Source organism: Girardinichthys multiradiatus, chromosome 6 (assembly GCF_021462225.1).
Source record: "Girardinichthys multiradiatus isolate DD_20200921_A chromosome 6, DD_fGirMul_XY1, whole genome shotgun sequence".
NCBI lineage: Eukaryota > Metazoa > Chordata > Actinopteri > Cyprinodontiformes > Goodeidae > Girardinichthys > Girardinichthys multiradiatus.
The window spans coordinates 27,483,163-27,510,647 of NC_061799.1; the positions used below are offsets into that span (position 1 = coordinate 27,483,163).

The 27,485-nt window shown below is 39.4% G+C and overlaps 1 protein-coding gene across 2 annotated transcripts; it reads right to left on the reverse strand.

Moving 5' to 3' along the window:
* Positions 1–185: 185 nt before the first annotated feature.
* pcmtd1 (protein-L-isoaspartate (D-aspartate) O-methyltransferase domain containing 1) lies at positions 186–27,264 on the reverse strand. 2 transcript variants are annotated; one of them, XM_047369404.1, is made up of 7 exons: positions 27,029–27,264; positions 10,993–11,035; positions 10,336–10,797; positions 9,034–9,136; positions 6,489–6,660; positions 1,292–1,415; positions 186–957 (listed from the first exon to the last, which is right to left on the reverse strand). In XM_047369404.1, the coding sequence occupies exons 3-7, from the start codon at positions 10,640–10,642 to the stop codon at positions 578–580; spliced, it is 1,086 nt and encodes a 361-aa protein (XP_047225360.1). In that variant the 5' UTR covers positions 10,643–10,797; positions 10,993–11,035; positions 27,029–27,264; the 3' UTR covers positions 186–577. The 2 variants fall into 2 exon arrangements, with proteins under 2 accessions (XP_047225360.1, XP_047225359.1); XM_047369403.1 differs by lacking the exon at positions 10,993–11,035.
* Positions 27,265–27,485: the final 221 nt, after the last annotated feature.

The following is a 27,485-nucleotide window of genomic DNA, read 5'->3' on the forward strand; positions in this document are numbered from 1 at the left end:
AAGTATAAAATACATCAAGACACTATTATTTCTCCCCCTATTCATGATTATGCAAGAAGTTCTTAATCTTTAGCTCATAAACGGGGTAAAATGTGGCCTCATTTGTGATTCAGCGTCTGTTAGCATAATTAAATCCCCAAATGATGACACCAGGTTAAAGCTTCTAAAAAAGGTGCAATAAAGTCTTCATTTTTGTATGATTATATTTTTAAAAAACCGTAAGAACTTAACTTTTTTTCTTATTTTTTATACAGTTTTTTTTTTATCTGCACATAACTGCAGACATTCTGATTTGATAAAATCTGTATTTCAAAACTGGTTCCTGAAACTAAATCTCCATTCAGGATACTTTTACGTTTTCATATACAGATCCAAATGAAAATGTCAAGGGAAACTAACACCCATGAAAATCAAACATTATTATCTGATATAATCTATGACATCTCTATCTTGTCCCAATACAGTGTTGCCATTGAGATTAGGTGATAATAATGCTACATTTGAAAAGAAAAAGGGTGAAGAAAACAGAATTTCAGCAGGCAGAGCACTCATTAACGATGGACATCGAGTGGATCAGTCATTTCTCTCTGTAATACAGCAAATACGCTTTGAGCGACTCAGGCAGGGGCAGAGCAAGTATTTGTTCTCTCAGCTCGTTCACTTGCTTGATGATTTCAATATCACCAATGTCTCTTTCCTCCTCTTCCTCCGCCACCGCCTCCTTTTGTTCCTCATCGGCATGCTCCTCCTCTTCACTCTCCACCATTTGGGGTATGAGCTGATTGCCCACAAAAACGTAGGTGTTGATGGGCCGCCGCCGACAGCGCCTCCGTTTGCGCTTGTGGGGGACCCTCTGCACCATCCCGTTTCCCTGACTGTCCTGATTCGCCAGGTTTCTGAGAGTGCGACGAATGTAAACGCGAGAAAGGTCCTGGAGGCTGCGGACGGTCACCGGCGCTGAGGACAGAGAGGGACGACATTGTGCTTCAGGACAATTTGCCACAAAAAGAAGAATATTTCACACCACTACTGCATTTTCTCAACTAGGTCAGCATAAACAAGAAAGAATGTGACAGGAAACTGAGCTGCAGTGTTTCAAGAGAACAGTTAAGTGGATTCATGAAGCAGCTGCAAGCACATCTTGTACAACAAAACAAGTACGGTATCATGCTGCTCTAGGACTCATTGCGTCCAATCATTTTCAGTGTACTGTGAATAAAAAAAAAAAAAATACTGTCAGTTTTCCACTTCAAGGCGAGTTTTTTTTTGTTTTCAAGGCAATGAAACTCACGGAGCTGGACAGTGTCAGGCTTCTCTCCTTCGGCTCGGCTCTGCTGAACCAAAGGGGCAAAGGACACCGCCAAGATGTTTTTGCTCTCCCACGTGCTCTGACTGGTTCTGGTTATCTGGGTCAGCTGCATAAGCAGACAAAAAAATAAATAAACTGGAATTATTGTTAAGGAAAACATTTATGACTAAATCATGAACTAGGCTCAAATGTACAATACCCTCCTACATTGTACAAAGAAAATTATTAAACCATTTATGCCAACAACCTTACTCCAATGTCAGATTATTTTAGATGATTGTTGTGTTCAGTCTTACCACCTGATCAAAGTCATCCGTTAAACTTTAAGTCTGATATTGGACACACTGCAGCAATACATAATTACAAAACCTTTTCCACTCATATTGTAACATTTATCCTGCACATTTCAAGTGAAAAACAAACACATGAAGCTGCAATTAACTGGTTCCTTAATCGTGGACATCCTTAAACTAGTCCTTTGTTGAAGCACCTTTTGATCCAGTTTCAGCACTCAGTCTTCTTCAGAAACTATTAACCAAGATTGAGCTATGGAGTTAACCCTGATGGCAACAAGTTAAGTGTTTACTTCAATGGTGCAGCTATAATAACTGACCTACAGAGGCGCTTTACAGTATAAACCACATTACCTCCTTTGTGCACACATTCATTCCTGTTGGTAACACTCATAAGCCCTACCTCCTTCGCTCCAGCTACAGGCTGTGCCACTAATGCAACAACACATCCTGTAATAGCTATTAGAGTTGACACCTTAAAGCCAGATGTCAAAGTCTGTCCGTTCATTGCTAAAGGACACTTAAAATACACGAGGGATTCATTAAGCACAGTGTAACAAGCTCTTCATTGAATAATACATATTTACCTTCAGCATGAGCTCATCATCCTGTAGATGTCTTTTATCATGACTAAATCAGTACTTTGGCTAAAATGGTGGATGCTACATGGTGATTCAGAAATGTTTCATATTTTCCAGCATGTATTTAACTTAAAAAATAAATCCGTTCGTAATGAAATCCACAGAAGTGATTCCTCGTCCTGACAAAGAACAAAATCAGAGGGAAATACAGATGTTGGTTGTAACAGCAGCAGTCTAACCCACCAGGGAGGATTTTCCTACAGTGTTTCAGCTCTCTCCCAAAGATCTGCACATTTTCTCTCCTTCACGTCTTTTTAGGGTTTCATATTTTTCAATTTTGAAGAACAATTTGAAAAAAAAAACGTACTGGCCAAGAAGGAGAAGAAAAATATGTCAGCTTGTTGCTGATAGAAGGCTAGAACAAAGTACGTGTTCTGAGAACGATTTGCATTACCATGGACACAGCACGTTTAGTTTTCAGCTGTAGTGCTCTCAGAACGTTAGATCCCACAGATATCTGTAGTTTATGTACTTTTTTCCTCCACTGCTCAGTGATTACCAAGGGTGCTCGCTTGTTTCATTCTGTGTAATGCAGTCTAGCTTCTTCAGGAATACAATGCAAATACAAATTAGACTAAAATTGCACCGATTGCAGTTTTCCACGCCTATTCTAGATTCCAAATTAGGCAAATCTCTGACCGGCCAATTAAAACTGCAGATTCTAAATCCCTAAGAAATAATTTTTGGGGGCATAATATTTTTATTCTAATATCTAATTTAATTTAACATTTTAAAAAAATATTTTACTCTTTTAAAACCATATTGCAGGATAAACACAGTGTTCAACATAATACTGAGAGAAAACAACAAATATACAGGTCCTTCTCAAAAGATTAGCATATTGTGATAAAGTTCATTATTTTCTATAGTGTAATGATGAAAATTTAACATTCATATATTTTAGATTCATTGCACACTAACTGAAATATTTCAGGTCTTTTATTGTCTTAATACGGATGATTTTGGCATACAGCTCATGAAAACCCAAAATTCCTATCTCACAAAATTAGCATATTTCATCCGACCAATAAAAGAAAAGTGTTTTTAATACAAAAAACGTCAACCTTCAAATAATCATGTACAGTTATGCACTCAATACTTGGTCGGGAATCCTTTTGCAGAAATGACTGCTTCAATGCGGCGTGGCATGGAGGCAATCAGCCTGTGGCACCGCTGAGGTCTTATGGAGGCCCAGGATGCTTCGATAGCGGCCTTTAGCTCATCCAGAGTGTTGGGTCTTGAGTCTCTCAACGTTCTCTTCACAATATCCCACAGATTCTCTATGGGGTTCAGGTCAGGAGAGTTGGCAGGCCAATTGAGCACAGTGATACCATGGTCAGTAAACCATTTACCAGTGGTTTTGGCACTGTGAGCAGGTGCCAGGTCGTGCTGAAAAATGAAATCTTCATCTCCATAAAGCTTTTCAGCAGATGGAAGCATGAAGTGCTTCAAAATCTCCTGATAGCTAGCTGCATTGACCCTGCCCTTGATAAAACAAAGTGGACCAACACCAGCAGCTGACACGGCACCCCAGACCATCACTGACTGTGGGTACTTGACACTGGACTTCTGGCATTTTGGCATTTCCTTCTCCCCAGTCTTCCTCCAGACTCTGGCACCTTGATTTCCGAATGACATGCAGAATTTGCTTTCATCCGAAAAAAGTACTTTGGACCACTGAGCAACAGTCCAGTGCTGCTTCTCTGTAGCCCAGGACTGGGGAATGCGGCACCTGTAGCCCATTTCCTGCACACTCCTGTGCACGGTGGCTCTGGATGTTTCTACTCCAGACTCAGTCCACTGGGTCCGCAGGTCCCCCAAGGTCTGGAATCGGCCCTTCTCCACAATCTTCCTCAGGGTCCGGTCACCTCTTCTCATTGTGCAGCGTTTTCTGCCACACTTTTTCCTTCCCACAGACTTCCCACTGAGGTGCCTTGATACAGCACTCTGGGAACAGCCTATTTGTTCAGAAATTTCTTTCTGTGTCTTACCCTCTTGCTTGAGGGTGTCAATAGTGGCCTTCTGGACAGCAGTCAGGTCGGCAGTCTTACTCATGATTGGGGTTTTGAGTGATGAACCAGGCTGGGAGTTTTAAAGGCCTCAGGAATCTTTTGCAGGTGTTTAGAGTTAACTCGTTGATTCAGATGATTAGGTTCATAGCTCGTTTAGAGACCCTTTTAATGATATGCTAATTTTGTGAGATAGGAATTTTGGGTTTTCATGAGCTGTATGCCAAAATCATCCGTATTAAGACAATAAAAGACCTGAAATATTTCAGTTAGTGTGCAATGAATCTAAAATATATGAATGTTAAATTTTCATCATGACATTATGGAAAATAATGAACTTTATCACAATATGCTAATTTTTTGAGAAGGACTTGTATAAAAGACAGATCTTCTGTAATGTGCTAGATTGTCCAATGGCAAATTCAATTCACTGTGTCAGTAAACTAATACATTGTTATTTATATTTGTCCTCTCATTTAAGATGATACATGTTACACAGTACGCTCAATCTGAATGTTTTCTGAAATTTTGGCCTGCTTTACTGAGCACACCTATGTAGAAAATATTATTTCCTTTTCATAGCCTCGTGACTCTCTTCAGCTCTGACTAACTTTATATTAAGCATCTTTAAATTTACTCACTTAACAAAAATAACACCTCAAAGGCACACTATGATTAGCATAAATTAGCTGTTTACGCCCCCCATTTATACCAGATTAAGACTGGCTACTTTCTTCAGGATCTCCAAGACTTTCCTAAAAAAAACTGGATCATGGCAAATTTGGAAAGTCTTATTTCAATGTGAACGCATGTGTGCTCCTTTGCCTTAGGTACTCAGGACATAGCTTATTCTCTGTTGCTTTAAATATCAGAGGAATCTGCACCTCCACCATCAGTTATTTAATAAGTTTATCAGTTTAAGAGGAGGAAGGCAATGACTTGTGGCACAAGAATTTTAACTTTGCACAACTCTGTCTGCGGACCTGGGCCAGTGCAGTCAGTGGGAACCATGAACGAAAAATTCAAAGTCTGTCTTTTTTAGAGATCACTCTGGAGTTTTAAAAACTGAAGTTATTTTCCAAAAGCCGTGTTGACACTATTGTAAAGTTAAGCCACTAATTAGAACAAATATGATGCCAGACTATTTTTGGACAGTGTGATGAATACTTTTTACATTCGACCTGCAGGTTGAAAGCCTCAGAGCTTCCTTGCATCTCCTGGCAACCATAAATGCAATTTGCAGGTGGGTGCTCTTTTCTGAAATTGGGTGCCCTATTCCACAAAACGCACAGTATATAGCAATCTATGTGAAAGGGTTGCTTGTTTTTTTTTTGTTTGTTTTGCAGTTTTTTGGTGCAGAAAATGTGGATTTCAGTAGTGCCTGCTCGCCATGGAAATAGCAGCCATGATGCCTACAGCATTATAGTAAAATACTTTTGAGAGCTGCCAGCCAGGTGTCGGCATGTTCCGGTTGTACCTTTGTTCTAAAGGGATCATCGGCACAGCACCCTTGACCCCGATATGCTGTGACTATGAACATGAACCACAACAATCCCACCACAGAGTGTCAATACATGCTTTAAGCTGTCACACTTAATAGGGATCGCACTGCGTTCTTGATGCATCCCAGATGACCTCTAAAAGACACTACATAGACCGTTTGGCATATTCTTTTGTTTTGTGATACAGTCTGAGGCTAAAGTACACTGGGCCTTAGCTATAGTGCAGTATACTTTAAAATAAAAATCCGCTTTTTTTTTTATGGCCAAGTTGAAAAACATTTATGATAACTACCTAAGTAGCAGGTTCAGTTCTCTTTAAAATATATTGCACAACCCAGAGAGATAGACTGAATAAAAAGTACCTCCTTGGGTAACAAAACCTGCTGTAGACTAAATTACATTTTGCTTTACTTAAGTTCCTTCACAGTCCCAAAGGTTCCTTACCACCAACATACCAAAACATCCTCCATACCTTCCTGCATGCCCCACAGTGTGTCAATGTGAACATGACTTGCATTTTAAATAAAACCCTATTTATGCAGCATTGTGTGTGCTCTGAGCACAGATGTTTAAATCCAGGGGCACTCTAGGCTCAATAATGCATCAGAAAGTTGCGTAATAAGTCTTGCAGGTCAAAGCTATTTTACCTTATTTTCCCTTATGTTTTGAATTTTGAATAGCAATCAGTGCATGTGTGTCAAATCTGTTTCAGCGCGTTAGCTTGCAGCACTTACCTGATCCTCTATAGGCATCACCAGTATGCCTCCAATTTTGAGCAGCACTTTCATGTAATTTTCATGGTCTTTCTGCACCCCAGCGCCACAATAAATGCGATCGTATTGGTGGCTGTCTGTTGAGATTTCAAGGCAATTCCCCACCACAAAGACAGGTTCACAGAATTCAAACCTGTGAAAAAAATAATCAACATATCAAAAAAAGTCAGAGAAAACATGTTTGTCATTCTGTCAGTTTAACTGCCGCATCTGTAAACTGACAGAAATAAGCAAGGTTACATTTGTTTTTCGCACATGCACTGCAGCCCTGAAGTTTTCTAAACAACACATGCGTGAGAATGCAAATATCTGAATCAGCAGTAACAGACTTGTAATGGAAGGAGGCCCTTGAGTTTCAGACAAAGCCCATTTGCAAATAGAGCTGAACAATTGTCTGGGGACTTCACAGTGTGTGTTCATTATCTTTCATGCAACAGCCCCCAAAGAGAGAAACACCTAAGAATGAGGGGAAAACTGTGAAATTTGATATGTCAATGAAAATGTCCTAATAAAAGAAACTCTGGGACATTTTAACCATCACACGGAAGAGCAAAAGTAACATTGATGACCAACAGAAAACCGCAAACTTTACAGCAATATAAATCTGGCAGATATTCCTACATTTAGCTCACTATATTAGATGGACCTGCCTGAGTAAAAGGCATTACATGTAAAAACACGTCTGACACAAACAGTCTTATCTTATATGCTTACCAAAAAAAAAAGAAAAAAGAAACTAAGCATTGCTTATCTTTATGGGAAATACACTGTTAACAATATTTGTTGCAATTAATACAACTTTTTCCTCGCTTCTCTTTTTTTTCCTATGATCACAATGGCCCCAATTTTCTGTGAGGTTTAGCTTCTTGGCCATCAAAATCTATATGACCTAGGGGCAGCAACACCAGGAAATATCTTTCCAATTAACCAAATATTATATGGACATGCAGTGTGAATGCATGACACTTGAAATAGTATAGCCCACAAGAAATTGCAAACAAACATTCATTTGCAACTGTGATCATACGTTGAAATTGTGATGACAGTTTGGATTCAATATATTGTGCAGCTCTAGTTCTAGAAAACATATCATCCCAACTTAGCTGGGAATCTCTAGAGTTTCTCCAGAGGCACCATAGATCTTTTTCCTGCTTGTCCAATTAATGGTCTCTCTGCATGATCTGCCTTATTAGGGAGGTGCCTATGCCTTCTTTGAGTCGCAACTCAATGCAATGCAATACACACAAATGTAGAGCCTGCATTGATTGTAATTGAAGCCTAGCTTTGCAGCAGCTGCTACATGAATGTAGGTAAAGTATAATACTCAAGATTTTAATCACTCTTGGAAATAACAATAACTTATTGTTTGAGAAATATGTTGTTTGGCATCCATCCGCGCTATAACTGCATGCATGTACACTACCAGTCAAAAGTTTTAAAACGCCTTTCTCATTTAATGGCTTTCTTTATGTTGATGACTATTAACATTGTACGTCGATTCTCACCGAAGGCATCAAAACTGTGAAGGAACACATATGAAATTATGAAGCAAACGAAAACTTGTAAGAGAACTTTACTTTTTTTTTTGTATCTTAGATTCCTTAAAGTAGCCGCCCTTTGCTGTGATGGCTTAAATATTAACCTTTGGTCATCTCTCAATGAACCTCTGGAAGGGTCTTTCAAGACCCTATAGAAAACTACTTCAGGTGACCACCTCATGAAGCTCATGGAGAGAATACCAAGAGAGCAAAGCAGCAATCAAAGCAAAGGGTGGCTATTCTGAAGAATCTAAAATATAAAAATGTTATATAAAGAGTTATTTCCCACCTTTTGTTTACAATATAATCTAATGTGTGTTCATTCACAGTTTTAGATGCTTTGGTTGGAAACTACAATGTAAATACTCTATTTACATTTAAATAAAGAGACCCATCAAGTGAGAAAGTGTATCTAAAACATTTGACCGGTACTGGGCCCAAAATGACGCTGCTTTTTTTTGTGCAACACTGGTGAAGGTAAAATCACTGATATGGTCTGCTGGACTGTTTGCACTTGCCTCATAGCCAAGCCTCACAGTCAGAAATTAAACCTTGCGTGCAGCAGCTAGATACTTGCATCAAGCGCACAGTCCAAAAGAGAAACAGTTTGGGCAGCTAAATGGTTTTCATTTCGACTTCAGCTTGCAAAATTGGTTATCGAACTAGCTCCAACCGTCTGATTGTAAAGCACACCAGCAGCCCTGCAGCTAAGGAACAACCTTTCTATCTCCTGAGCTGCAGCCATTTATTAACATTCATTGTGTTTAATTTGTCCACACTGACAGTGATCTGTTTTAGGAGAATTTACGTGGGTGGTTTTGTTCTGGGCAGCTTCTTGGCTGAAACTGTTTGCTAGGCAACCATCAGAGTCGATAGAGATTACAGAATGGCAAAAAAAGAAAAAAACAACAAATTGACTGTTTTACAGTTTGCATCTAACAATAAACACATTTAACAAAATTACTCACTTATCAAAGCTGTCACTATTCTTAATGAATTCATCAAGTTTCTGTCTGGCGTATTCGACCACGTCCTTGTGGAGCTCAACTCCATGGTTCACACCATAGGGCCCTAAAACACAAACAAAAGGGGAGGAAGAAACACAGGAACACTACCATAGTCTCAAACACGCCCTGGCTTCAGTCTCCTAATACCGCTTGCTCAATAAGGTCACTTATAGCAAAGAAAAACTAAAACTTTACTAATTTGTGGTCTGTAAATATGAAATGTTTGAGCTTCTCCATATCTGGACATCAAGCTAACTTGAGTTTTGGGATTTCCTATTCAATAAAACAAACAGCTGAATTAGCTATTTAGATTGAACACAGGAGCATCTTAATTCATTGGAATATCATAAAAAGGTTAATTGTTTTTAGTAAAATAATCAGTAATTTAGTTTGTAAGAAACTTTTAATGTTATATAATTCCAATAAAAAACAGTTTTGAAATACAGAAATATCAGACTGCTGAAAACTATGTTTTTGTACTGTAAAGTATATTAATTCAAGACTTAAGGCAGGGCTCCTGTTGCATGAATTATCATCACATCAGTGCAGTGTGGCATGAAGCCAAACAACCAGTCGCTCTCAAAGCCGAGGTTGCTTTAATAATAGCCTTCAGCCAACCAACACCAGCAGATGACACGGCTCCCCAAATCATCTTGGACTGTGAAAACGTCACTCTGTTCCTCAAGCAACTTTACACTGGATTTTAACCAATTTGGATTCTGTGCCTCTGCACTCTTCCTTCAGACTTTAGAACCCTAATTTCTACATAAAATGCAAAATTCACTTTTGGTTTTGCTTCACAGTCCTCTCCTGATCATGGATATTCCTGTGCATCTTTTCTATCCCACTTTTTCCTTCCACTTAAGTTTCCATTTATATGCTTGGATCTGGTCAGAACAGCAAGCTTCTTTAGTAATTACCTTTTGTGACTAACCCTCCTTGTGGAGGCAGTGGATGAATGTCGGCAGTCTTCCCCATGATTGTGTAAAAATCTTTTTATTTTTCGCATGAACATTTCTTATTTTGACAAAAACCTTTTTCATTAACCTTAACCTGTAGTTATCAATTACAAAAATAAAACACTTCAAATCTATCATCGTGTGTAATTAATCTTTATATAACATCCAAGCTTCACTTTCCGATGCAAATTACTGAAATAAATTAACTTTTTTATGACATTCTAATCTACTGAGATGAACCTGTAGAGCATCTGAGAAATCCATGTGAACCAGTCGCTTGGAAATAAAATTACATGTAGAATACCTATGATGAGCCCGACCATTGTGCTCAGGTAGCCGGTCCCACTGCCCAGATTAAGGAAGGAAAGTCCTGGCTGCAGTTTGAGGGCCTCCATCACTTCAGAGTATATACACGGAGCAGACAGGTGAATGTTTCCGTGCTTCCACGCCAAGTCTTTGTAGGCACTGTCCCGATAGCCGTCCAGGTAGTAGTCACCCCGGTCTATGGCCCGGAAGGCCTGCTCGACCTTTTCTGTGCGGATGTACTGAGCCTCCTTCAGGTTATCAATGAGGTCATCGTTGTCCTCCCCGGCGCTCACAGCTCCCCCCATGGCGACAAGAGAAGAGACACGAAAGGGCTGAACTCGTACGCAGGTTGAGTGAGTCCTCCTTACAGCGGCATGGAGATCTACGCTGACTGAGGGGATCCTGCCAACGCGAGTCGTGGAGTGTCACTTCAGATGCTCATGTTCGAGCAGCAAGTGACCTAAGATAAGAATAAAAAAAAAACACATCAGAACTGTGTTATTTCAAAATACCTGCAGGGAAATCTTGTGTCTTCTTAGGTTAAGCAGTAAGACGCAGATTTGAAAAGGCTTACTGAGGATCTATTAATCCACAGCCGAGACCGTCTGACGATAAAAAATTAACAAGTGAAAGAAGCAGGCTAATGAATTTATACCTTTCCCCTAAAATCTTCAAATGTCACAGCGGGAAGGGTTCAACTGCAATTAAAAACTTTGATTAGGTTTTCATTCAATTTGACTTCAAGGGGCACTTCATAACACACACTGACCTGCTGATGCGGCTTACAGGAGTGAAACAAAACCATCATTAATGTCATTTATAACCTCTGCATATCGTGCAATCACAAGGCAAAATATCTGCGTTTAAAAAAAAACAATAAAACTGTCCATTTCATACATCGCTGAGTATCTAAAGATCAACATTTAATTATCACAGTACAGTTCAGGTCGGACGTTTACACACTCTTCATTGGCATGAGTGGCTTAATTATTGGAGCATTTTATTATGTTTCAATTATAAAACATAGAACTGCAACGACTTTTAAACAAGCATTCAATGTATACGTTTTTGTTTGGATTGTCTCAAACAAAACAGGATAAAATTAAATATACAGGCTCAAAAAAATACATGCATCACATCTAATATTCGGTTAAATGTCCCTTAGGAAGTTACAGAGGGATTCTACACTTTTCATAGCCAAAAGCAAGATCCTGGCAAAATTCTGGTTGGATATTTGACCACTCTTGATATCAGGATTAGTAGAGTTTCTGCCTGCTGTCCTGGAACAGACCTGGCTTTGATTATAGTCCAGAACGTTTCAGGAGGGTCCGTTCTGATGTCTGTCTGAGATGACTGTACTGTCAGAATACCTAGTGTCCAAGTTTTGACCATCTGACCCAAATTGTCCCTCTCAGGTTTAAGGAAATTTGTTCAGATTTTCAAGTACAACCCAGAATAACCACCAGGGTTCAAGCCTGTCAAAATCATAGACATTGAGTTGGTGTTGACCAAGAAAGAAGTCCTCTCCTCACCCTTAAGGAACAGGAAAAGGAACATATCAAATCTGTTCTGGAGAAACATTTTACGGTCAGAGGAGACAAAGTTTAGCTATTTGACCTCAATAACAAGTATGATTGGAGGAATAATGGTCAGGCTTCAAACCAAAGAGCACTGTACCAACTGTCAAGCATTATGGTGGTAGCATCACGATGGGGGGCTGTTTAGCTACAGGTGGTGCTGATGAATTAAATAATAAATATGAAGGACTACCAACAAATTCTTCAGCTTTACATCAAATCAACTGCTACCTGCATACGACTCGGACACCATTACGTGTTTTAAGGGGATACATACAAATCAAAACTGGTTTAGATCTACCAACTATACAAAGAAACGTGGTTAAATGTTCAGCCGGAATTATGCCAGAAGCTTGTTGGTGGCTAGCAAAAGGTAGGTGGTTTCTCTGAAGCATCCTAAAGGACATTTATCCTATTAGTGGGAGTGCAAGAATACTGACCCTGTGTGGATCAGAGGAAATCCTCGAAAAGAAAAAACAAAACAAGATATGAATCCAGTTCCTGTTTTCAAAAACCACAGCCGCTTTTGGGGAGCCAGGAAACGAAAACCATTTTTTATTAATGTTCAGGAATACAGCCTAAAGTGGAATGTGTGCGGATATTTCTCATTTTCAGTCAAGCTGTGCTTTTATATGATGCAGCCTGTCAGATATTCAGGTGTGAAAAGGCTTATTCAGTTTTTGCTCAGGGCATATAATGTCTGCAGAATGACTCAGATTGGTAACACTTTTGGAATATGAGTTCATGTTTTTGTACTTTTCTGTGCTCTGTGCTCTCGTTTGCTGCTTTTAATGTCCTATGTGGTCTTTAAAGCTTTAGGCCTTTCAGAGAACCCTCCAAATATTATGAACGTAAGCCTGATATCGAGGGATCACAAATACAAAAAAAAAAGAGCAGAGAATTGTAAGAAACTCACAGAAAAACTGTTCTCAAAACATGGAAACAGAAAAGGTACTTTTTAAAATGTAAAAGAATAAAATCCTTACAGATACGGGCAGATTTTTCTACATGAACATATGCAGCTTGTGATGCAGCTCAGGGAGACAATATTTGAATTCCTTCTCTGCCTCCTCAGCATCTTCACATCTGACTCAGCTAATAAAGATTAAAATCAGAGGTGACTTTGTAGTGCGAGGCCCAGTAAGGTAATTTTCCTTTGGCTCTTTCTCGCAGGCAAATAGAATCATTGATTCTCTCTCCCATCATTGGACATACAGGAGAGCATTTTTCATCCCATTTTCCTCTGCAGGAATAAGAAAACAAAATACCAGAAATTGGGTCATAGGAGGAATTAAAGCAAAAATGTTTTTGAGGGCTGTTGTACTCTTACCTCTGATAATACACAGGCCTATTGAAACAAGGGGTCATTACCAACACTTTAACACAAATTATAAAGCTACAGAAGGGCATTTGTTATAACAGTGCAACACACAAAACAACTCTGCTTATGAAAACATCAGCCATCAGAGCGCCATGTGAGGTCATCATTGGCTTACGTGACCCGTAATTCAGCAGAATGAAGAAACATGTAACAGATCTTCTGTCAACAGCCCCACCAGCAGTAACCAAATACCACAGACATGTCTGGACAGCACACTGGAAGCACACTGCTGATAAAGTGTGAGGTAAAATTTATGAGGTCATGTTTATAAGTGGGGGTGCACCGATTGCAGTTTTCTGCCTGATAACCAATCTTTAAAAATCCTGACCTGACGATTCCGATTTTGGCCGATACCAATTTTTTAAAACTGACACTGTCAGGTGTCATAAGGTCGCAATATATCTTCAATGTTCTAGTCTTATGTTATTGAAAAACACTGAACAACACCCATGAAACAATACAAACTTGTTTTAACTGCACATGAGGTAGTGCTCTTAGAAGAAATGAAAGGTTTAGAGCATTGCAGATCCTTTAGTGTTTCAATTTTCAAATTCTAAAAAACAAACAAAACTTGCCCAATGGGTTAGACAAGTAGATAAGATCAGTGGATAAGATTGGTTTCACATGCAAGTATCGGCCGATCGCTAATCACCCAAAATCAAGGAAATCAGAGCCGATCGATCGGTGCAGCCTCACTTATAAGAAATTAATTCAATGATAATTACGCCCATGCATCCGGGTGTAAAAACCAGAGCTTTTTTCCAATATGAAAGATGTGGTAGAAGTTAATCCCAGTCATAAATTTTCAAAACCAGGCCCTGATTTCTCCAACAAGACAAAATTGGGTCTCAAGATACATTTAACAATGACTAACTTACACTTTAGTAACCACTTGAGTAGGTACAGCAGTTTGCAAACATACACATCCCTTGACTTTTTTCACCACCTCCATGCATTTTATTAGGATGTAATATAATAGACCAACACAAAGTGGTGCATGATTGTGGGGTGGAAGGGAAATGACACTTGCTTTTCTGACAATCTCAAGTGTGGCGTGCAAATGATATTCGTTACACCTAAAACAATTGCAACCAATTGCCTTTAAAATAGATGTGTCAAAGAACATTAGTGAACAAATAGCATTATAAAGACCAAGTAATACAGCAGACAGGTCAGGGATAATGCTGGGGTTTAAATTAAGGGTTAGGCTATACAAATTGTAATCTAAGCATTGAACATAATCTGAAATTGGAAAGTGCATGGCACAGCCGCAGACTACAACTGTATAATATCAAACCAAAAACATAATTATGGAAATATCATAGTACTAAGGTTGGGTGATGTGTAACATTTTTCCCACAAATGACAATGGGCGATATGCACGTGACATTTGGACTTTTTTGTGGGCAGAACAATGTAAACATGCATGGACTGATTTGCCAATTTAAGGCAAGGCAAGTTAAGTTTATTTATATAGCACATTTCAGTAGCAAGACAATTCAAAGTGCTGTAAATGGAAAAAAAAGAAAAAGAGACATAATAGGAAAATTACATTACAGTGGCATAAAGGGAAATAAATATTTAACGAACACAAATAAAGAGAATAAAAATAATTATTAAATTGATAAGATGATAATAAATAAGACAAATAATTTAAAATGAATGATAAAATGATTGATAGGAATATGAAAGGAAAGTTGGACTGAAAACTAATAATGTTTAGATAGCACAGTCAAAGGCCACTTTAAACAAATAACTTTTTAATCTTAACTGAAACAATTTAGGATTTTAGTGCTTTTACAGTTTTCTGGGAGTTTATTCCAGATTAGTGGAGCATTAGAACTAAAAGCTGCTTCTCCATGTTTGGTTCTGGTTCTGGGTACGCAGAGTAGATTTGAGCCAGAACACCTGAGAGGTCTGGATGGTTGATACACTGACAAGTCTGTAATGTACACTGCTCAAAAAAAATAAAGGGAACACTTTAACAACACAATATAATTCCAAGTAAACTTCTGTGAAATCAAACTGTCCACTTAGGAAGCAACGCTGACTGACAATCAATTTCACAGCTGTTGTGCAAATAGAATAGACAACAGGGGGAAATCTTTGGTGATTAGCAAGACACTCAATAAAGGAGTGGTTCTGCAGGTGGGGACCACAGACCACTTCTCAGTACCTATGCTTTCTGGCTGATGTTTTGGTCACTTTTGAATGTTGGTGGTGCTTTCACACTCGTGGTAGCATGAGACAGACTCTACAACCCACACAAGTGGCTCAGGTAGTGCAGCTCATCCAGGATGGCACATCAATGCGAGCTGTGGCAAGAAGGTTTGCTGTGTCTGTCAGCGTAGTGTCCAGAGCCTGGAGGCGCTACCAGGAGACAGGCCAGTACACCAGGAGACGTGGAGGAGGCCGTAGGAGGGCAACAACCCAGCAGCAGGACCGCTACCTCCACCTTTGTGCAAGGAGGAACAGGAGGAGCACTGCCAGAGCCCTGCAAAATGACCTCCAGCAGGCCACAAATGTACATGTGTCTGCCCAAATGGTTAGAAACCGACTCCATGAGGATGGTATGAGGGCCCGACATCCACAAATGGGGGTTGTGCTCACAGCCCAACGCCGTGCAGGACGCTTGGCATTTGCCAGAGAACACCAGGATTGGCAAATTCGCCGCTGGCGCCCGGTGCTCCTTACAGATGAAAGCAGGTTCATACTGAGCACGTGACAGACGTGACAGAGTCTGGAGACACCGTGGAGAGCGATCTGCTGCCTGCAACATTCGTCAGCATGACCAGTTTGGCAGTGGGTCAGTAATGGTGTGGGGTGACATTTCTTTGGAGGGTCGCAGGCCCTCCAAAGAAATGCCCCTCCATGTGCCTCCATGTGCCTCCATGTGCTCACCAGAGGTAGCCTGACTGCCATTAGGTATCGAGATGAGATCCTCAGACCCCTTGTGAGACCATATACTGGTGTGGTTGGCCCTGGGTTCCTCCTAATGCAGGACCATGCTAGACCTCATGTGGCTGGAGTGTGTCAGCAGTTCCTGCAACATGAAGACATTGAAGCTATGGACTGGCTCGCCTGTTTCCCAGACTTGAATCTGATTGAGCACATCTGGGACATCATGTCTCGCTCCATCCACTAACGTCACGTTGCACCACAGACTGTCCAGGAGTTGGCGGATGCTTTAGTCCAGGTCTGAGAGGAGATCCCTCAGGAGACCATCCACCGTCTCATCAGGAGCATGCCCAGGCGTTGTAGGGAGGTCATAGAGGCACGTGGAGGCCACACACAATACTGAGCCTCATTTTGACTTGTTTTAAGGACATTACATCAAAGTTGGATCAGCCTGTAGTGTGTTTTTCCACTTTAATTTTGTGTGTGACTCTAAATCCAGGCCTCCATTGGTTAATAAATTTGATTTTGTGTGATTTTGTTACATTCAACTTTGTACAAAACAAAGTATTCAATGAGAATATTTCATTCATTCAGATCTAGGATGTGTTATTTGAGTGTTCCCTTTATTTTTTTGAGCAGAGTATTTTGGTGCTGAGCCATTCAGTGATTTATAGACTAACAGAAGTATTTTAAAGTATATTCTCTGAGCTACAGGGAGCCAGTGTAAGGACTTTAGAACTGGGGTGATGTGCTCCACTTTCTTAGTTTTTGTGAGGACGCGGGCAGCAGCGTTCTGGATCAACTGAAGCTGTCTGATCGACTTTAGGCAGACCTGTGAAGACACTGTTGCAGAACCGGTTAGAACACAAAAGTCCAAAATTTGAGGAACTAGTTGCCAAAAAAAAAAAAACTACAAAGTCGCTTATTTGTAATTACTTTGGATTTAAACCGGATGAAAGAGGTAAAATATCTCTGCATACTGTGAGACATACAGTGCCTTGTGAAAGTATTCGGCCCCCTTGAACTTTTCAACCTCTTGCCACATTTCAGGCTTCAAACATAAAGATATAAAATTTTAATTTTTTGTGAAGAATCAACAAGTGGGACACAGTCGTGAAGTGGAATGAAATTTATTGGATGTGTCAAACTTGTTTAACAAACAAAAAACTGAAAAGTGGGGCGTGCAATATTATTCGGCACCCTTGCGTTAATACTTTGTAGCGCCACCCTTTGCTGCAATTACAGCTGCAAGTCGCTTGGGGTTTGTCTCTATCAGTTTTGCACATCGAGAGACTGAAATTCTTGCCCATTCTTCCTTGCAAAACAGCTGGAGCTCAGTGAGGTTGGATGGAGAGTGTTCATGAACAGCAGTCTTCAGCTCTTTCCACAGATTCTCGATTGGATTCAGGTCTGGACTTTGACTTGGCCATTCCAACACCTGGATACGTTTATTTGTGAACCATTCCATTGTAGATTTGGCTTTATGTTTTGGATCATTGTCTTGTTGGAAGATAAATCTCCGTCCCAGTCTCAGGTCTCTTGCAGACTCCAACAGGTTTTCTTCCAGAATGGTCCTGTATTTGGCCCCATCCATCTTCCCATAAATTTTGACCATCTTCCCTGTCCCTGCTGATGAAAAGCAGGCCCAAACCATGATGCTGCCACCACCATGTTTGACAGTGGGGATGGTGTGTTCAGGGTGATGAGTTGTGTTGCTTTTACGCCAAACATATCATTTTGCATTGTGGCCAAACAGTTCGATTTTGGTTTCATCTGACCAGAGCACCTTCTTCCACATGTTTGGTGTGTCTCCCAGGTGGCTTGTGGCAAACTTTAAATGAGACTTTTTATGGATATCTTTGAGACATGGCTGTCTTCTTGCCACTCTTCCATAAAGGCCAGATTTGTGCAGTGTACGACTGATTGTTGTCCTATGGACAGACTCCCCCACCTCAGCTGTAGATCTCTGCAGTTCATCCAGAGTGATCATGGGCCTCTTGGCTGCATCTCTGATCAGTCTTCTTCTTGTTCCAGATGAAAGTTTAGAGGAATGGCCGGGTCTTGGTAGATTTGCAGTGGTCTGATACTCCTTCCATTTCAATATGATTGCTTGCACAGTGCTCCTTGGGATGTTTAAAGCTTGGGAAATCTTTTTGTATCCAAATCCGGCTTTAAACTTCTCCACAACAGTATCTCGGACCTGCCTGGTGTGTTCCTTGGTCTTCACAATGCTCTCTGCGCTTTGAACAAAACCCTGAGACTATCACAGAGCAGGTGAATTTATACGGAGACTTGATTACACACAGGTGGATTCTATTTATCATCATCAGTCATTTGGGACAACATTGGATCATTCAGAGATCCTCACTGAACTTCTGGAGTGAGTTTGCTGCACTGAAAGTAAAGGGGCCGAATAATATTGCACGCCCCACTTTTCAGTTTTTTATTTGTTAAAGTTTGACACATCCAATAAATTTCATTTCACTTCATGATTGTGTCCCACTTATTGTTGATTGTTCACAAAATATCAGAATTTTATATCTTTATGTTTAAAGCCTTAAATGTGGCAAAAGTATGGGGTAAGAACTCTGTCAAAAACAATGTGTATGTAAAGACGGAAATGTGTGCATATTAGTCAATAGTTGTGCATAAGTAAAATCCAAAAGACGTATTGTATATTTTCTCTGTAAGAATACAAAATAAAATGTTACAGCTTCAAGAAATTACAAACACAAAGTTCAAGTTTACAGTTGTGGTTTATTCTTTATGAATACAATATGCTATAACAGTTTGTGAATACGATTTCTTTTCTTTGAGAATACGAATTTACAAGTGGTTGACCAGTTCAAGGGAGCCGAGTACTTTCGCAAGGCACTGTAATACTGTAGTTTTTGGATTATTCATTTGTTCATTTATTTATGACTCAGAAAGACTTAAAACTCTCGTGGGCAGTTTTTTTTTTTTTTTTAATGGAAGCATTGGACAAGATCATTTTTTTTGTTTTCAATTTTGAATTTGTTGTTTCATACGCAGTCAAGTCTGAAAGACAGATAAACATTGGAATGGCCCTTAAACACGATTAAACTGGGGTAAATAAAACAAAGCCAGTCTCTGTTTCCCTCCCCACCATGCTGGTTATTATTTAAATAAATGTACTTTCTGAACATAGGCTTCTGTCAGTCTTTCTTTCTGTTATATGTTTGAGTAAATAAATAGGAGGTACTCTTGGAAATAAAAAGCTCTGCTTAAAGCTGAAAGGAATTTGTGTGTACCATTAAAATCAGCCTTATGTATTATTATTATTATTTTTGTATTTTGGCTTCAGCTAAGCATTGTTATTAATTAAGAAAATACCTCATAGAAAACAAAAACACTCTTAAAAAAATGACCCCCAAAGGGCTCAGCCTATCATTGATGGTCAATAAATTCATCCAAATGCCAAGTACACAGTATTAATATTGCAAAATAATGTTTGAAATGCAATATTTACTGGCTATTACATTTGGGTGTCAAGAATTCCCACTTTGCATGGAAAGGAATGTTTCTAGCCAGTTGCATGGAATCCCACTAAAACGGAAGCCTACACCTAACAAAGGTGGCAGAGTAGATGATGCTAAAAGGTCACAGAGAGAGTTGGAAGCACCACGATGATCGACGAGAATTATCACAACTAAAATCATAATAGCAATATTTAATAATAATATTGACATTGCATGTTTTCCTAATTTTGTTCAGCCCTGCAGCAAACCTACCAAGACATGGGAAGCCTAAGAGGCACGTGGTAGCTCTAGGGGAGATGCAGAAATTCGTAACTCTGGTGGTAGAATATGTGACAGGCCTAATATTACATTTTCCTTCTACTTCACCATTATGTGCTACTTTGCTTAAATCCAAACAAAATTTGTGCTTCTAATGTGAAGAATGCAAAAAAAAAAAAAAGATCAAGAGGCATGAATACTATTGCAAAGCACATTACCTACGAAGGTATTCATGGAGCTTACAATGCAAGTGCAGAAAAAAATCAGTTACCTATTAAGTTCAGGTTTATTGACACTTCACATCATGTAGGTGTAAATTTAATGAAACATTTTAGCACCCAGGTAAATGTTGCCTTTCGCTCAGCTCATTAACACTAAGGGCTGCTTTTTAAATAACCTTCTCCCATCATGTAAGCCTGGAGAATGAACAGTCTGGTAAAACAGCAGCTGCAACGCGATGAGAAACTGATGTTTATAACAACGAGGGAAAGCAATTTACTTAGTACAAGTAGAATTATATCACAGATGTTAATGTGGTGAGGCAGTAGAACTGTAACATTTTGTAAAAACTTCTGTCTGTAATTTTCTGTTTCTTGAGGCCAGTTTATCTCAATTTATTCTACAACAGAAATATGAGATTTTAGAGCGCATCACAAAACACCGCACAAAATGTACAACCCCTGGCAAAACATGGAATCATTACTTTCGGCAGATGTTTAGTAAGTTTTATTTTCTTAGTATGAAACAAAAGAGGCACAAATGGCACAATCTGATTTACGAACGAAACATTCTGGCTTTGTAAAACATTTTTTTAAGATACATTGAAGAAAAACAAGGTGGAATCGATGTTGGGGAAAATGATGGAATCACCCTTTAATTTGCATTTCTAAAAACAAAAACCTGCACAAGTCCAATTCTGGATAGGATTCTTCTTTAATAGAGGGGTGCAGACCTTAACGACCGGTTGAACTTGATTCACAAGAAACATGAGAGCTGTCTGTTATTGTTACTGGGCTAATAAATGGAGCAAGTCCATCGAAAATCGGATGGTTGTTAAAGGGTAGCACTCGGGTAGCAAGAAAGACATAAAAGTATTGAGGGCAGAAAAATCACTGAAATTTCAGGCACTCTTTAATTCAGCAATTTTAAGTTTGATCTGTTTTTTTTTTCTTTAGGAAAGGCAGCTTATCTCAAGTGCAGTTGGAATCTTAATCCAATTTAAACATTTATGAGAAATGAATACATTTCAAAGGAATTAAAACAGAAAAACCAAAGAAGATGCAAAACAAAAGATTAATTGTTTTTATTTTAGTTCCTAATTTCACAAGGTTTTTCCTAAAAGTTGGCTGATTCCATCATTTTTTTTCCCTCCAAAGTCAATGATGTTTATTTTGATTCCATTGAATTATGTCCCCAAAACCAAAAGCAAGGATTTTTTTTTTTTTCGTTATAAAATAAAAAAACTGCATAAACATATGCCAACAACACGCTGTTGTATGTTTTTGTCAGGGGTTGTAGGCTTGTTTACACATCAGAATATAAAGATGGCTCTGGGTACAAACTCTGCCAAATGTTTTGAAACTATACAGGTCCTTCTCAAAATATTAGCATATTGTGATAAAGTTCATTATTTTCCATAATGTAATGATGAAAATTTAACATTCATATATTTTAGATTCATTGCACACTAACTGAAATATTTCAGGTCTTTTATTGTCTTAATACGGATGATTGTGGCATACAGCTCATGAAAACCCAAAATTCCTATCTCACAAAATTAGCATATTTCATCCGACCAATAAAAGAAAAGTGTTTTTAATACAAAAAACGTCAACCTTCAAATAATCATGTACAGTTATGCACTCAATACTTGGTCGGGAATCCTTTGGCAGAAATGACTGCTTCAATGCGGCGTGGCATGGAGGCAATCAGCCTGTGGCACTGCTGAGGTCTTATGGAGGCCCAGGATGCTTCGATAGCGGCCTTTAGCTCATCCAGAGTGTTGGGTCTTGAGTCTCTCAACGTTCTCTTCACAATATCCCACAGATTCTCTATGGGGTTCAGGTCAGGAGAGTTGGCAGGCCAATTGAGCACAGTGATACCATGGTCAGTAAACCATTTACCAGTGGTTTTGGCACTGTGAGCAGGTGCCAGGTCGTGCTGAAAAACGAAATCTTCATCTCCATAAAGCTTTTCAGCAGATGGAAGCATGAAGTGCTCCAAAATCTCCTGATAGCTAGCTGCATTGACCCTGCCCTTGATAAAACACACTGGACCAACACCAGCAGCTGACACGGCACCCCAGACCATCACTGACTGTGGGTACTTGACACTGGACGTCTGGCATTTTGGCATTTCCTTCTCCCCAGTCTTCCCCCAGACTCTGGCACCTTGATTTCCAAATGACATGCAGAATTTGCTTTCATCCAAAAAAAGTACTTTGGACCACTGAGCAACAGTCCAGTGCTGCTTCTCTGTAGCCCAGGTCAGGCGCTTCTGCCGCTGTTTCTGGTTCAAAAGTGGCTTGACCTGGGGAATGCGGCACCTGTAGCCCATTTCCTGCACACGCCTGTGCACGGTGGCTCTGGATGTTTCTACTCCAGACTCAGTCCACTGCTTCCGCAGGTCCCCCAAGGTCTGGAATCAGCCCTTCTCCACAATCTTCCTCAGGGTCCGGTCACCTCTTCTCATTGTGCAGCGTTTTCTGCCACACGTTTTCCTTCCCACAGACTTCCCACTGAGGTACCTTGATACAGCACTCTGGGAACAGCCTATTCGTTCAGAAATTTATTTCTGTGTCTTACCCTCTTGCTTGAGGGTGTCAATAGTGGCCTTCTGGACAGCAGTCAGGTCGGCAGTCTTACCCATGATTGGGGTTTTGAGTGATGAACCAGGCTGGGAGTTTTAAAGGCCTCAGGAATCTTTTGCAGGTGTTTAGAGTCAACTCGTGTATTCAGATGATTAGGTTCATAGCTCGTTTAGAGACCCTTTTAATGATATGCTAATTTTGTGAGATAGGAATTTTGGGTTTTCATGAGCTGTATGCCACAATCATCCGTATTAAGACAATAAAAGACCTGAAATATTTCAGTTAGTGTGCAATGAATCTAAAATATATGAATGTTAAATTTTCATCATGACATTATGGAAAATAATGAACTTTATCACAATATGCTAATATTTTGAGAAGGACCTGTATTTCTAAATGAATTATGGATGCAAATATGATCAGTAAAATTTTACTTAACTTCTACAGCTATAAAATTGTAGTCTACCATCACATTGACAAAAAGAAAAAATATTATACGGCTGCTCTGCACGTTATTCTGTGATTTTCACCCACTAGATCAATTATCCCGCCAGTAAAATTCTTTGTTCCACAACAAGAGGCTGTAAATTAAACCCTAACAGTCCAATCCCTGTGAAACATACAAAATAAATCACAATTGGCAAAAAGAAATCACATTGGTTTTATGCAGCACTGTAATCAGTTTGGGATTAACACTTTCAGGCCTTAACCTTTACCCTAATACTTCCTTCATTTCTGAAAATGTACACGTCTTGAAAATTTGCATGCTTTCAGACTGTGATCCCACTTGGACATGTCCTGCAGGGTCAAATGGAATACAAACGTCTGACGCATAATCTCCCTCTCCATATTCTACAGGGAATAAATTTATGCTTCCAGCCTAAAGGAGTGTCAAGCAGGGTGGCATTTCAACCTTCACTGTACAGTGTGCAATGGTTTAACAGTGAGTCTGAGGAGAAAAATCTATTTGGTAACAGCAATATGCATGTAGAAATTTAGCTCAATTTTTACATAGCCTGCAGATTGTCTAGGATCTACATTTGGTCACACATCAATAGCAACAACAAATCAGTCTTTTGAGAGGGGGGACTCTGTTGACTGCAAGCAGTAAAGGATCTTGAGCAGCCTTTATTTCCAGAGCTACACACGAGAAGCTATGAAATGTTTACCATAATGACCTTAGCTTTAGCACCATCTTCAGACTAAATCATTTTAGTGCTCTGCAGTGGAAAAACCTGCTGCTCCTGTCAATAACAACTTTTCTTTTTTTACCCCTAAGCTATCAATAAGAATTTAAATGTGCATTTAAAATTGAGTTGAGTTGTAACCACCTCTCCTTTTCTTTATGCAAATGTTAAGAAAAAAACAATAGATTAGGTATAATCCAAAGGAATGTGCGTGCAAAGCAATTAATGCTTAAAATTTATCAGATACAGTTTTGTTCATTCATTGTCTGTATTGTATGCACTACAGTCATAGATTTCTGATTGGGTGTGATGCCAAAACAAAGCATGTTCATCTATTCAATCAGGAATCTTTTAGATGCACCAAATTAACATGGAAAACTGCACTGCTTGCTAACTTTGTTTTTACCTTCATGTGAAAAAAAAAAAAAACAACTATTAGGAAACATTACATTAAATGTAAAAAGGGACACATTTTATTGAAGCAGCAGGTGGCAAAACAAAATTAAAAGGTGCGGAAATCCATTGAAGTTTAGAAAAGTACATGAACAGTCAAAGATTGGAATTGGTGTGTGTGTGTGTGTGTGTGTGTGTGTGTGTGTGCAGCAGATGTGTTTAGCTGTGTTTTCAGTGCAAAGCAGAAAAATGTAAATCGAACAAGGTGAACAGAACTGATCACCAGAAGTTAACCAAAGGTTTAGAGGCCATCTACAAATGGTGAAGTCATCAATATATTTAAGAACATCAACATAAGTGTTTTAAGTAAAAACAAAAATCACACTAAAACTTCCATGGGTCAGATATTCATGTTTTTTTGGTCATAAATTAGAAACTTGTATGCTTGTTTACATTTTCTGACTTCTAATCCTTGGTTTACTTTGAGGATGGTTCTGAAATAATCCTCCAGGTCAGAGAACAACATGTTTTGATAAAAATCTAATTGTAGGGTGTAGATTATTTTCTATAGTTATATGAGGTGAGGTTTGTGATTTTAAAGCAGTTTGAAAATTAATGATCTAGAAGAATGATCTATTGCTAATTAGCAAATCAGTGAACCAACAGGACGATTTGCAAACCTGTTTGAACGGTTTAGTTAACTAAATGGAATAATTTCACCTACCTCTTTTTCTTTGACAACCAGCACATGCCAGGCTCTGTAGTAGTCAAAGTATACTCAAAACATTTCAACTAAATTACATTACTCTGAAATTGATCAGCTTTCCTGTCCCTGCAGAAGAAAACCATGCCCACAGCATGATGCTGCACCCACCATGTTCCCCTGTGGGGGTGCAGTTGTCAGGGTTGAGGGTCAGTGTTAGCTTACTTCTACACATAGTCTTTTACATGTAGGTCACAAACGTTAGCTTTGGTCTTATTTGACATTTGCTGCTTGTGATAGACCGTAAAAGGCCTTCTTATGGCTTTCTTTCAACAATAGCATTATTTATGCCCCACATGCCAGACTCTGTAGTTGTCATAGTGCACTAAAAAAACTTTCACCTAAATTAAATTATGCAGAAAATTATGAAAGGGAACATAATATAAATTCGCAAGCTAAAACGAAAGTACAACCCCTTTGAATTATACAGTTTTACACATTTCTTTTGTATCTGTTATTTTCTGCCTTCTCCAGTAGATACCAATGCTTCAGACGTTTCTCTTTTTTTCGCCACATTGTTACATTTAACTGTTTTCAAATCGGTGTGTTCAACAAAACTTTGACAGTGTTCGCGTAAATTGGGCTTATTTGACAATTATTATTTTGGCACCTCTTACAAAATTAAAAAGGCAGGATGCTTATAGTACTGGATTGATGCTGTTTCTATTACTTAACTACAGTTAAGCCCAACGTTATTCACACCCCAGGCAGATTTAGGTTTAAAGTAATCTTTTAGTTTGATCAACATGTTTCTTCTGACCGGAATATTAACATTTTGGAGAGCCACAAAACCGAGCTAAGTCTGACAGGGAATCATAGTTATACGATTCTCTCTCAATTATAAGACATCATCTAGAGATAATATTTCATAATTTAAATATCATAATTAGGAGATGGCTAAGTCAACCCTTAGCCATCTCCTAATTATGATATTTTCATTGCATTAGCGAAGAAAACCCCACCAGCAAAGGGGGCTCCCGTTTTTATTGCAGCGGAGTCTGCTCCTGAATTCCCATCAACTGACACCTGTGGAAGCCAATCAGCGCTGCGCCTGGTCACGTGACCCCGTTGCCACACAGATGGCAGCTCCTCAGCCAATCCGCGGCCCGAACACGCTGCTCGCACTGCGTGTGACGACGAAGCAAAACAACAACACCGTTTTCATGAAATGTTTTCCAGCCTTTAAAGGCCACGACTGTTCCGTATGCACACCCGCGTCTGACTATTCGAGCATTAAACAAAGCCGCTGTTAAACACAGAGAGAGTCTGTGCTGCGGCTGAGCATTCATGCCGCTTTTTGTTCCCACTTTTTGTCGAGCTGAAACGCAGTGGCTGGCCAGCTTTCTGCAGTGCGATTAATCCCAATCTTTAGCTGTATGCAACTCGCCAAACCGACTTGTTAAAACGGATAAAACATACGGCTTTGTGGGTTTTTGGTAACGGTTGGGTTAAAAACAAAAAAATCGCACGGATAATTAAAAAAAAATTCCCGAAACCTCTTACGTTGTATCAACATTTGTGTCAGGAAAAAAAAAAAAAAAAAGTGCCCTGTTACCAAGCTTTCTGCAGCCTGAGCACACATAGAAAAAATAAAACCTGTCAATTCTACGGAGAAGACGAGCTTTAGTTGAGAGGTTAGCATCTGATTTATTACAAAGTGTATGAAAACAACTGTGGGAGTGGAGCTGGCTAAGGTTAGGTTTTGGTGGGCCCGAGGTACGCCATCATCAAAACAGACAAAGCAGGTTAGGTAAGCTCGCCTCTTTATCCTGCCGTTACACACACAGCCTAGAACCAACACAACGCTGCTCCTCTGTTGTGCAAGTCCCCATTAAAATGATATAGTTACCGCCGAACACAGAAATGAAACCAGATAACTCGCAAACATACGGAACTTGGCCAGGAAGGAGAACAGAAATACTCACAATGTCCGTGTCGCATTTACTCACTCCTTGCAAGTGATCGCACCGTGCAATGCGACGGTCAGTGAAAGCCACTTTCACACGATAACAGCCTCTTCTGGTGACTAAGTACTGCTTATCTGAGCTAACTTTTGCGGCTTGGTTGGAAAAAACAAGAATGGTAACGACGAAACGTGTAGGAGGGGACGAAGAAAGAAACAGCTGAGAAAAAATGTAAACACTGGTCACGTGGTTTTAAAATGTCGAAACAGGGAAAGCTGTTGCTCATCTATCTATCTATCTATCTATCTATCTATCTATCTATCTATCTATCTATCTATCTATCTATCTATCTATCTATCTATCTATCTATCTATCTATCTATCTATCTATCTATCTATCTATCTATCTATCACATGTGAAGTGTAATAGGCATGCATGGTTTTTTTTTGGTTTTGTTTTACTAATTTGTGGCGTGTAA